Genomic DNA, 11,609 nt, shown 5'->3' with positions numbered 1-11,609 from the left:
CGTTCAGGCGAGTTTGTCGTAGCGCTGGCGCAAGGTGCGATAACGCTTCAGATAGTATCTGAATCTAGTTAGGGAAAGCTTCCAATCGTGTTTGTTGAGTTATTTGGTCATACAGTGCTTCGATTTCTAGATCACAATGATTAGCTTTGTCCTAGTCGGATTCGTTCCAGACGAGTTTACCTTTCTTCACGTATTCCGCTCTCTCAATACCCTGCTTGATTTTGGCTTCATCGGTCAAATTCTTTTGGCTTGCAAATGCCTTGTGCAGACGTGTTCTGAAGTAATCGTATCCCTGAGGATATTCACGGCCCATGAAAAGCAAGTCTACATGCCATTAGTCCATCTGCATAATCGGGAAGAGCCTCGGTCGAGCACTTCTGCGCACCCTTGTATATCCGAATGACCTGGTGGCGAAGCGTGGGATTTGGGGAAGCCATGTTCGAGTTTGTAGACAGATGAATATACGGAAATAGAAAAAAATGGTTTTGATGGCTGTCAGATGTCAATTACGTGTCTTTGATGCGGAGTAATTGTAGCAAACGCTCGGGCCCGCATCCCTGACGTATGTTGCGGCTAGCGAACTTGAGGATGAAGATAGCTGGCCGTGGAGGAAGCGGATCCTCGGCTTGTCTTCTCCGTCCGCATCCTCGGAAAGAAACGCCCTAGTTCTCAAGGGCTTGCTACAACGGTTTGTGAAGACCACCGCATTTGATCTCTCATTGGCCTGTAAATTTGGCAATCATGAGTGCTGTGCGACCGTTGGGGCGCTTAGCGCTTTTTCGCTCCAAACCCACGTGGCTGGTTGTTCCGGTTGTACAGAGAGTTCCTTATGTGCGGTATCAGTCTACTTCGAGCGGTACGTGGTTTTAAATTCATCGTTTCTAGCAGTAAGACTGCATTATTTACATATGATCATGACATGCACAATTTGGCCAAAAGGAGAAGGAAATGGATCACGAAGCATTGCCAACGAAGTAATCATGCCGTATGCTCAAAATTCACACACGAGCGAATAGAGACAATTTTGAGCCTTAGCATTCCGGTGGCTAACTAGAAGACTGATGCAGAAGCACCAGCCACTGCAGCTCTCAGCCCAAGATGGCTATCCGACGTCCGAACACGCATCGGGAAATGCATCAATTTCGGAATGAACCCCGCACAGATTGAAGAAGCTGGGTCGATATTACAAGAAACTGCGGTAGACTGTAAGATCACACTCGTATGTTCTGATCGCCTGAATATAAGCTGAACATGTAATCTGTAGGGAGAGAACTTGTAGCTGGAAGCGAAGGCTTCCTCACAGGCAAGCAATGGCGAGGTCTCTACCGACAAGAGGTGGTATGGGGAGAAATGGTTGGAGTACCACCCAGCAAACTTGTGTACACCGGCTAACATAAGTCACGACTGTGTGTAGGACAGCATGGTAAGACGTCCGGGAAAAGATGCAGTTTGACCCATACTAATAGATGTGAAGGGTACTTATTTCTATGCCCGAGTCTCAGATACACAGCTCTAATATGAGACAGGTCACGTCAACAATGTCATGTACAACCGGTATGCGGAATCGGCTAGAGTCAACTGGACGCTGAACTTCGCCGCAATGGATCCACAGCATAAAGCTGAATGGACGGAGCTCATGACCCCAAAGAGCGTCGGCTTGATCTTGAGAAGCATCAAGACGGACTACAAGTTTGTGAGTACCGAACGCTAGGAACTCCGGTTGCTCAACTTTCAAAACATCTGCTAAAAAGATGTAGCCTATGAAATGGCCTGATAGGTATGATCTCCAACGATGGACAGTGAGCAACGATTGACGGATTCACTATCAGGATTACCGTACTTCACAAGCTTCGGGACAACCCGTCTGAAAACAGTGACCACTTCATCTTGGACGTAATGATCCTTTCAGAAGCACAGCGTCGTCCAGCAGCACGTTGTGTCGAAGACATCGTTACATACGACTACCGCACAGCTAAGAAGTCGCCTTTGCCACCTTTCATGATCAAGAAGTTACAAGAGACATTCAAGCTACAGGAAGAAGCCAAAGAGAAGAACAGCAACAGAGTCAGAATCCTGTTGGACAGAGTTAGGGAGCTAGAGAAGAGCAGCTGGGATAGACCGGATGCTAAGGAAGACTTTGGTAGCGCGAATCAGTAGAACATGGATATACTTGCAAAAAAACTCGATATCAGACCCTGAAAGCCCATACGTCGGTCTATACTTAAGATTCGTGAAATTGTGTCCTGATGTCCGATTTCCCCTGGCCCGTGAAAGCACTTGCCTCGGTACTGCGAAGCTATCGGCAACGCTGATCGATGACAATACAAGTCGTAGAGTAGGATTGACTAGCGGCGTTACATAGGTATCGTCATATCTATCATCATCACACATTGATACCCCTGCAGCTGCATGGGCGGAAAACACGCGGGGTTGCTCGCGTGTCCGAATTCGGCTTATGGCAGTCGGATACAAGCGTATCTCTGCAAGCGATATGGAAAAAAGATAAACTACGAACGTATCCACAACATGGCGTGATTCTCACCACAGTGATGTACACTTTGATGGGATGTTCTAATTACCTATTGCAGAGATCTGCAAGCCCGTTGCGCGCGTGATGTTCCCGCTTGCCTCATTCGCAAGTCTAATGGGCTGCGATTGGCGTGGTTGGTTAAGCTTCACGCCGGCATAATGCAGAGGGCGGAAGAGGGTCATGGATGTGCAGGCGGAAGGCTTGCGCGCTATGCTCGCCTCGAGGGAACACAGATTGATGAAAATGCTCCGACCACTCTGAGATGCCGACAAAGACCCGGGTCAGCATACTCGAGAGCATGTGGCGCAATGAGTGGCATGAGCTTTCCAGACTTGGTGTGCACTCGAGATGTAGCAATGAGTATCTAGGCAGAAGCGCTCTATACGCGTATGGAACATGGTCGTGACGGCGACGTGAGTAATAGCGTCGGCGGGGTTTGCCCGCTGCAGAGACTTCAGGCCATGCGGTGAACAGACAAAGCGCGCCTTTATTCGCTCCAGGAGCTTGCTATGGCTCAGGGGGGTCCTGGCGCACGCAAATGAGCAGGTAAGCTAAAGAAGCCGGCGCAGGCTAATTGGCTGCCCCAGAAGATGTGTTTGTCTGGCGGGCGATGCAGCTGTGCGATATGGAAAAGAAAGCAGGCGGAGAATTTATGTAGACGAAGGCGAGATGAGGTGGGAGAGAGGCGAAATGGCAGCCCGAGAGGGACAGGCCGGTCTTCGCTTCCCAGGTAAAGAGCATTTATGGCTTCCTGGTCGTGGTCAAGATCGGCATCGTGAACTGGAATCGGACACAGTTCGGCTGATCTGCGTGGCAGCAGCATCAAGATATGCTGGCAGCATGGTTGCCATGAAGCGGTAGAAGCCGGGCACATGGAATTTTGCCGCCGGTGTGGTGCGTCGAAAGAGAGGATGTGATGTGCATGTGAAGCGGGCGGTCGTGGTGAAACCACGGTTCGGGCATCTCAAAAGACGTGGAGCCTCGGAAGAGACAGGCAAATCAAGCGGCAGGTGCATCGTGGCTTGTCAGTGCTCTGATGGTGCCGTGGCCCACTCGCTCGAGGCTTGTGGACGGGTTTTCTTGGTTGACTTTGCATTTGACGTTTAGCACTTGCAAGTCTTGGCACCAGTCCATCCGGCGGAAGGCACGACTGAGCAGGCGCAGGGCACCTTCCTCGCTCCCCTACTACATCTCGCCCAGCAGCACACGACACCCTCACATCCCCCCCACCGAGCAGCGGCTCAACATCTTCCAGTCCTGGCTCGTCCTGTGCAGCAGTCGAGTCGCGCCAGGGAGAGGTTTGCCCGCTTGCACCCGCACCGCCGTCTATGGTAGCGAAGTCGAAGAGGAACGCGGCGCACGACAAGCGACACGAGAATGGCCTTGCGGCCCCCGGCAGGAAGATCACCAAGCAGAAGAGCAACCCGCAGCTCAATGGCCACGCCAACGGCAAGACTCACGAGCCCACGCCGCCGGTCCCCAGCCATGTAGACACGCCCGAGATGACGCAGCCGGCCAGCGCTCACGATCCAGTACCGGGGTCGAGTGCCCACGTCAACACCACCATGGCCGCTGCACCTTCTGCCCGCCGCGGGGAGCGCACGCGCGCAGCTTCAGATGCCTCGCTCGACAATCCCGTCGAGGCCTGTCGCTCGTACGACAATGGCTCCAACGGGCCCTTTGATCCCATGCCCTCAGCTCTCCGCCGCGCCGACACAAACACCTCCAAGACGGCCTCCATGTCCATGGCTAGCATGCTCTCGGTGCCCGCCACCATTCTCACGTCCTGTCCTCTGCGGGACGTTCTCGCCATCCTCATCATCCTCCTCCAACTTCCCCCCACCGTCCTCACCGTCGTACAGTTCTTGTTCGCAACGCTTACTTTTGTCCCGCCCCAGGCCGGGACCCCCCTCTCCGCCCTCTCTGCCTTCCCCTCCTTCACCGACATCTTCCAGGGCTCCGGCGGCACGCCCTCGCTCTTCACCACAATCATTGCTGATACTGTCATATTGCTGATATGGCTGCTGCTGTGGGTGCCTGCCCAGAATTTCTTCCTCGATCTTGCACAGGCCGTCATTGCAATAGCCCTCGGAGGCGCCGCTGCCGGGAAGAAGGGCACGACGAATAGCATTGTCATATGCTTCGTCATTATTCTTTCAAGCCACGTCTTCAGATTCAGGCCTCTCCGGCAACACATCGTCCACTTCCTTTGGACGGGGCTCGCCCGGGGAGGCCTTGAATTCTTGACGAGCCCGCCGAGTACGCCAACATATTTGGAAAGCTTCTCGACCCCCCACGGATGGCCCCGCAGCCTCCTGGGTATTCATATTTTGGCCCAAGGCGTCGTTCGTATCATCCGACGCTCTCTTTCTCGAAGAGAACATGCAACCTTGCCCACTGGCAAGAAGACAGATCCTGAGTCTGGGACATTACAACGTTCCAATTCGACCAACCTCGACCCCACCGCCGACGTGCCCAATTCTTCGAGTACAGATGGCCGCCCACCGGGACCTTCGCCTGCAGTTCTCAAGGACAAGGCGAGCACGGGTAGAAGGAAGAGGAAGCAAGCTACTCATGTTCGTAGTCAGCAGCCCTTCTGGGCTGCACTTGCCAGTACAAAAGTTACAGTTTTAAAAGAGATGGAAAGTAGCCGGGCGGCCAACGACGCCGACGAGGCTAATGCAAAAGACGCAAATCACATTGGAAACGCTGTTTGGAGATCGGAGGACGATCGTGTTTGGATTTCAGAAGTCGGCTTTTCCGACATTTCATTTCGTGTTAGTTTATCTGGTGGAGCTGGCCTTCAAGAGCAGGATGAGGAAGATTCTAGTGTCGGATCTGGGATAGACAAGTCAAAGCCATTCTACATCCGTGTCAACGGTGCTGATTGGAGTTCAACCCGCATCCGACAAAGCGAGCCGATAGGTTTCCAGGGACAAGAGGGAATGGGCTACTGGGTTGGAGAAATATTTGGTCTGACGGCTCTCTCAAACTACTACTGCGAGTTTGTTCGGACCAACGACAACGAAGTATTCTACTCAGCGAGCCTTATTACCTCGGCCAGTCCAGTGACCGAACTTGGTAAGTCAGTCCACTCTAGTAGCCTTTCCATGCTAATGCGTATTCCAGCCTCAGCTTCTATCGCCTCTCCGCCAGCACATCAGACCCTACGACCTTCTTCGCCGACGACAACCTTGAAGAATTCGATTGCCGCAGCCGACCAGCAACTGCAGGAGCAGCGCAACCGCCTGAAGCGAAACAAAAAGGACCACAAAACAGCCATTACCAACATCAAGAAAGAGGTGGACACGCTGGGCAACCGCCTTGCCAACGCCGGAGGTAGTGACGAGCGCCAACGTCAGCGCGTCCTCCAATTCACGCAGAACATCCGCCAGGCTGAAGATGCTGCCGCCGAGTTCGCTGTTCAAGCAGAAAACCTGGGAAGCATTCCCGAGGATGAGGCTAAAGAGGCGGCAGCTAAGAAGGCAGAGTGGAAGAAGGAGCGTAACAACAAAAATACCGTTGCTAGCGAATTTGACAAGACCAAGGAGGAGATTGAGCGACAAGTGCAAAGTGTGGAGTCCGATATCTCTACTGCCTTCCAGAAGCGGGAGCGTCTTCAGCAACGTCAAACCAGGCTCAACGAGCAGCACGACCGTCTCGTAACCGCCAATGCAGAGGGCTTTACTGCGAAGCAACGAAGAGAACAGGAACGCACGGCATTGCGAGCACAGCGCGCTGAAGTCGAGCACCAGTATCGGAGTAACATTAACGGCTATGAAAGACGCACTGAAGAGCAGAATGTCGCCACCAGTCAAATTTTGGTGACCGTCCAGCAGTACGAAGAGCTTCTCCTTCAGCAAGCGCACCAGCATATGTCCGTTCCTACCACTCCTGAAGGCAATCTCCCAGGCACGACGATGTCTCCCTATAGCAACGGTCTCTCCAACTTCACATTCCCCTCCATGCACTCGCACATGAACGGCACTCCTGGTTCTATGCGTGGCGGTCGCGGTCGATCTTCATCAATGCTCTCTAACGTCTCTGGATTCACCGATGCTTTCGATGAGCCCACAGCTTCAGGTGCCTATGTTCTCGGCAATCCCTTCAGCACTCCGGGTCCAGTCAACGGTCGCAACCGCAGTCACGGCAGCGGCAGTCTGAGCTCAGGCACTTCCAGCCAGAGTTCGAGCCAACGAGATCCGTTAAGTCCTGTTCAAAGTATCAAGCCGATGATGGTGCGCAGCCCCACGAGCGGTAGTGGCAATGGTCTGATGAGTCCGATTGGCACTGGCAGATGAAAACGTACACGATTTGCTCTTTACGTATCTTTAGGTAGCTTTCCAATGTGATACTCGCGTTCTTTTGGTGTTCTCAACTTAATTTTTGCTTTCGTCCAACAGAACTGATACCTGTGAACTGATCTTTGACCTGGAGAACATCTGCCTATCGAAGAGTTGATACAAAAAGCTTCTATATCTCTTCTGTGATAGACTCCAATCGCGGGCTCCAGCCGCCCTTGCCGGTGTCCTCCAATTCGTCGCTCTCATCGTCTCTCTTACCGTCTTCGTTGTCCTGTTCGATATTGTCTTGATCTTCTTCGTAGTCCTCTTCATGCTCACACCCCTTTAGCTCTACTTCGCCCACTCCCGGAACGACATTGGGAATTCTCCCATGTGATGTCGTCCAATTACCCGTCTGCATACAAACACCTATTTTCGCCACGTCATTAGCTAACCAGTATGGCAGTGCTTTTCTCCCCATGTCCTCTGGGATGCTTCAAGCTTACGAACAAGAAAGGACTAAGAAGAATAGAGGTGGAAAGACATACCAATAACTCGACCCATCCCCCTCCTCAAATCCGCCAACAAACGATTTGCCCCAATGATTATATCGGGTTGATTCTCCACATGGCTGATTAGTGTCCAAGATGTGAAGGGTGATGCTGGAGGCCCTGTGTAGAGGATTATTGCTACACCGAAGCTTAGCTGTGATGGTGGCTCTTCGACATTGTCATTGTCGTAAGGCATGCTGTAAGAAACCACATCGTAGACCTTTGACGCATCTTTGGAACGTGTACCGTAGAGTGGGGTGGAAAGACTAGTGATTTGGGATTTCAGCGCTGAGAAAAGTTCTTGTTCGCGAAGCTGATTGGCGTACGTTGACATTGTTGTTTTGTTGAATTATAGGCTTGCTTTGGTTGCTTTGCAATAACTGGGAAGAGTTATATGCCTAAGGCTAGAATGTGGATTTGGATTTGGGGCGTTTGAAAAATGCGAATGATCAGAGCAGAGGTGAATGTGAAGGTACGCATGATAACACACAAACGTGTTGTTTCAAAATCACTTTGAAAACTGACCAGTTCAACAAGTGGGAGTGCCTATCCATAAAATCGTTTGTTTATACCTCTGGCCAAAAAGATACAATAAACGCAGAAGCACCCGACCCACCCGCGAATCTTCACCGTTACCGGGCACCTCTTACCACCAACCACACAGATTTGCACGTTGTCCACCGTTCCAACGTTGCTGTGCTTCTATAATCTGTGCCGAATCCCAGCATCCAAACCTCTTACGCGGCCCATTTGGTTGATATCCCATCTGGTGACTCTCTTCCACCCTACGCGCTGCAGCCTCCAAAGCCATAGTTTGCCAGAATCCACCATCTTCCATTTTTGCGTTATACAAGTTCCAAATTTGAGGCATATGAACCACATCCTGCACACAATAATCCTTGATCGCCTTGCTCAACGGCCTTTCCTCGAAGACTTTGTAATTGCCACCGTGCTCTGGGGCAAAAAGCTTGAGGCCAGCCTCTTTCGTCTTTTTTGAGAACTGCGCTTGAGTAGGTGTAATGAACAAGCGTGAGGTATTGTATTCAATGACCTTACCGAGACCGACGAGATATTGACGAGAGCCACGCGTCGTTGTTGCGAGTTCCATGAGTTGAAGGTCGTGGATGCAGGAGAGGTTGATGCCGTAATGGGCGAAGAGGGCGTCTGAGTCGTTACGTACGTCGAAGAAAACCTTGGGTATAGTGGAGGATTCAAGCAGAGCCTTCAGTGTCGTGGCTGGGTCCCCCACGGTTTCTGTGGTGTCGAGAGCAGTATTGGGAAGGGGTGCTGTGGCAGGCGTTGAGAATGCACGAGCACCCAAGGTATGGATGTCGACGAGGTAAATCTTGTCCTTGGATGGTACGTGCAAGGTCATCAGAGCAATCGTACCGTTTCGACAAAGGTTTCTGCCTTCGAGATCGATGTACAGGTTTGGTGGCGATTTTGGTAAGTCCTGAAGGGCTGCCAGCATCGAAGCAAGCTCATCCAAGGTCGATATGAAGACAACTGGAGGCATGACTGTATCGTGTTGACGTAGTGCGTGGCTAGTATAGTTCTTAAGTACGTGGTTCACTTTCTATCTAAGGTGAAGGGAATGTTTGATGTTTCTAAATACTAAGACATGAGCAGAGGAGAGAAGGCACGAGTAGGCACGGGCAACGAGGCACCTATATATGATTGCGGATGATATTTTCGGGCCTAAAATCTGTATGTTATATTGCCTACATGTGCTTCTGGTAATGTGGTTCGACGAGACATGGTGTCACGTAAGCAAGGCTAGCCTTGCGGAAACCGGTCAAGTTCTTGTACTCGGTGACGCGTGTCAGTGGAGGAAAATGAAACAGATACCAATAGCTGCTGACGCACATGATCTAGCTAAGCCTCATCCCATGACCTCACTATAGAAAGTGAAGATGGGGCATTGCTTCTCTTTCCAAGAACGGTTTTGCGACCAACCTTGACCTTGTCATGTGCCTTATGGCAGCGCTTACTCAAGGAGAAAGCAATATCGCGAAAGAGATCGGGATGTCCAGCGTCGAGGATACTTTCAAGCGACTGTTGTTGGCCGTAGCGGAAGAATGATTGTACAAATATGGCACGAGCAGGGTCGTGCTCTGGTGTCCCACTGTAAATGATTTGTGCTGCCGTAATGGGTAACGGGCCTTCCCATGAGACAATCTTAAAGGCTTCTAACAAGATGCTTTTGGTGGACTCGTCCATTATCTTTCCCACGAACACGTATAGCTCAGCTAAGAGAATACACTCTTGCTCGGAGAGCTCGCTGTTTCGTTTTATTTCGGTGGACAACAGGTCAGGACGATAGAGTAGCTGAACGTAAAGCGCAAAGACTTTGGAATCGTCCCCTGGCATGGATATTCGGCGCTCAAAGCCCTCTTTGAAACGATTGGGTTTTAGGGCGTTGTTGAAGAATGCAGAATGGTCTTTGAGTAGACCTTCGTGGACGCTGAAGTCTTTTGTGTTTCCCACCTCAGAACCGACAGACACCGTGAAGAGTGGGGTATCTAGGAAGCTATTACATGTTAGATTTTAGTAAGTTCACAAGAAGGAATAATGGGCTAACCTAGTGGCGGCATCAAGTGCTGTGCGGAAGCCGTTTGAGTCCATGTCGGATTTGGGAAGAGCTGAGTTGGAAGATGGAGTTGTGGAGGTTCGGCCAGGTTAATGTAGAGGACAGAATTCTGTTGCTTCCAAATCTTCAAGCCCATAGTGTGAATAATAGGGTTGAGCTTGATTCTGTCAATTCACACTGACGGTGCCCTATCTCCCTTCTGGGGAATCGTGACAGAAGCAGAGTGTTGCGTTAGCAACTTGCAAAAGAAGATTGACACGCACTGTAAGACTAGTAGGTGGTTGTCCTGAATGAGGAGAATCGTTAGGAGAGGATAGAGAGAATGAAGCACCTGAAACCTCAATGTTGATGACAGGTTGAAGGAGAGATGTTGGTAGGAGGTCGGGTATTGTACTTGTCGCTAATTCTGGAGCAAGAGGGATGTCTATATGTAGCGCCCTTGTGGATCTAGCTTATCCATGAACTCCATGGACTTTTCGTACATGGTGAAGACGATACCACCACTGAGGATCAGTCGACCCAATCTTGGAAGCGCTCCCGACCAGAAGGTGAAGAGACCCTCATCCCTGAAAATCTTTGCCGCACAGTCGAAGCTGTTCTTGTAGGCGCTCCGTGCCTCTATTGATTGCATGCGTGTCTTGACTGTGTCAATAGGCATCGTCGTGTAGACAGTGATTATGCCAGCCAGGCCTCCGAGTCCGAATGTACTGACGGCGCCGAGCTTCTCGCCTGGTTTGACGTATGACTGGGCTAGTTGCTTGAGCGATGTGTAACTCGAAAAACGAACAGCTGAGTTGGCGGCTTGACGTGCTGTGGTTGGGAGGAAACCCTGGAAGAACCCACGGATACCCTTTTCTTGTGCGATTATCTTTGACCCATGTAAGAAGCCTCGCATGCGTGGGTTTGCCGACTTGCGGTCGTCGATACTAGGCGTATGAGTGAGTGACGGCACATGCATACGTCCGATTTCACCTACAGTTGTGTCTTTATACTCTCGAATGGTGTGACAGCCAGCAGAGACTCTGTAGCTCCTGCACCGAATCCAGCTATTACTGTCGCTGGACCGGAGACTTTGCCTTCAGCGTCCGCCAGCATGTTCTTGTACATGTCGAATGCGACAAATCCTACACGACCTGTCAGACGGTCGCCTTTCCGTGTTGATTCTCTTCCACATACTTATGCCAGCCTTCAACGAGTTGCCAATGATCAAGGTTGTGCATCCAGCGTACCACTGCTTGCCGAACGGCGGCCATGGCAGCTTCTTTCCGTCTGGCAATCTTCGGTTGAGTTGCGATCGTGTTTTCGCGACTATGCTTGGGTCAGGCTCGGTGTCTTTGTGCAAGTAAATGTTATTCAGTGCCTACACTCAGCAGGGTATGTGATTGCTGGCGTGGAGTCAGTACTTAGTCTATGCCATGACGGGAGAGCAAGCGTTACAGATTTCCACGGCTCCTGCGCTTGCACCAGCCAGGATGGAGCGCATTGCGCTTGCCTTTTTCTTCTCTGTCGGTGCGGCCGCCATATTGACCTGGCTCAAGTGTGTCTAGGTGATGACAAGAATGGGTTTGCGCGCGCTGCAATGACGGAAAGTTTTGGCGTATCTACGTCGCGTGCGGCAGTAGCGATTCAGAATAATGACGTAGTAGTATATTCAC

General features: G+C 51.2%; 4 protein-coding genes across 4 annotated transcripts; 2 read left to right on the top strand and 2 right to left on the bottom strand.

Annotated features, from left to right (window-relative positions):
• Window positions 1-3: 3 nt before the first annotated feature.
• On the bottom strand, window positions 4-437 carry GT037_000369 (uncharacterized protein; the record flags this gene model as incomplete). Its single annotated transcript, XM_038925416.1, has 4 exons — window positions 4-58; window positions 114-126; window positions 181-324; window positions 386-437. 4 exons carry the CDS (start codon window positions 435-437, stop codon window positions 4-6), a joined length of 264 nt encoding a protein of 87 aa, XP_038791272.1.
• A 710-nt stretch (window positions 438-1,147) lies between these two features.
• On the top strand, window positions 1,148-2,157 carry GT037_000368 (uncharacterized protein; the record flags this gene model as incomplete). Its single annotated transcript, XM_038925415.1, has 6 exons — window positions 1,148-1,205; window positions 1,265-1,353; window positions 1,399-1,423; window positions 1,527-1,693; window positions 1,758-1,777; window positions 1,830-2,157. The coding sequence occupies 6 exons, from the start codon at window positions 1,148-1,150 to the stop codon at window positions 2,155-2,157; spliced, it is 687 nt and encodes a 228-aa protein (XP_038791271.1).
• A 1,701-nt stretch (window positions 2,158-3,858) lies between these two features.
• GT037_000367 (ubiquitination network signaling protein) lies at window positions 3,859-6,831 on the top strand (the record flags this gene model as incomplete). The annotated part of the gene is made up of 2 exons (XM_038925414.1): window positions 3,859-5,611; window positions 5,660-6,831. 2 exons carry the CDS (start codon window positions 3,859-3,861, stop codon window positions 6,829-6,831), a joined length of 2,925 nt encoding a protein of 974 aa, XP_038791270.1.
• A 172-nt stretch (window positions 6,832-7,003) lies between these two features.
• GT037_000366 (tricarboxylate transport mitochondrial precursor) lies at window positions 7,004-11,476 on the bottom strand (the record flags this gene model as incomplete). The annotated part of the gene is made up of 10 exons (XM_038925413.1): window positions 7,004-7,242; window positions 7,362-7,630; window positions 8,015-8,908; window positions 9,259-9,894; window positions 9,946-10,006; window positions 10,453-10,880; window positions 10,931-11,078; window positions 11,131-11,262; window positions 11,319-11,339; window positions 11,392-11,476. 10 exons carry the CDS (start codon window positions 11,474-11,476, stop codon window positions 7,004-7,006), a joined length of 2,913 nt encoding a protein of 970 aa, XP_038791269.1.
• Between the last annotated feature and the right edge of the window lie 133 nt (window positions 11,477-11,609).

Source organism: Alternaria burnsii (assembly GCF_013036055.1).
Source record: "Alternaria burnsii strain CBS107.38 chromosome Unknown 705, whole genome shotgun sequence".
NCBI classification, from domain to species: domain Eukaryota; kingdom Fungi; phylum Ascomycota; class Dothideomycetes; order Pleosporales; family Pleosporaceae; genus Alternaria; species Alternaria burnsii.
Note: the sequence above shows the minus strand (reverse complement) of the source record. Positions and strands in the feature narration are given on the sequence as shown.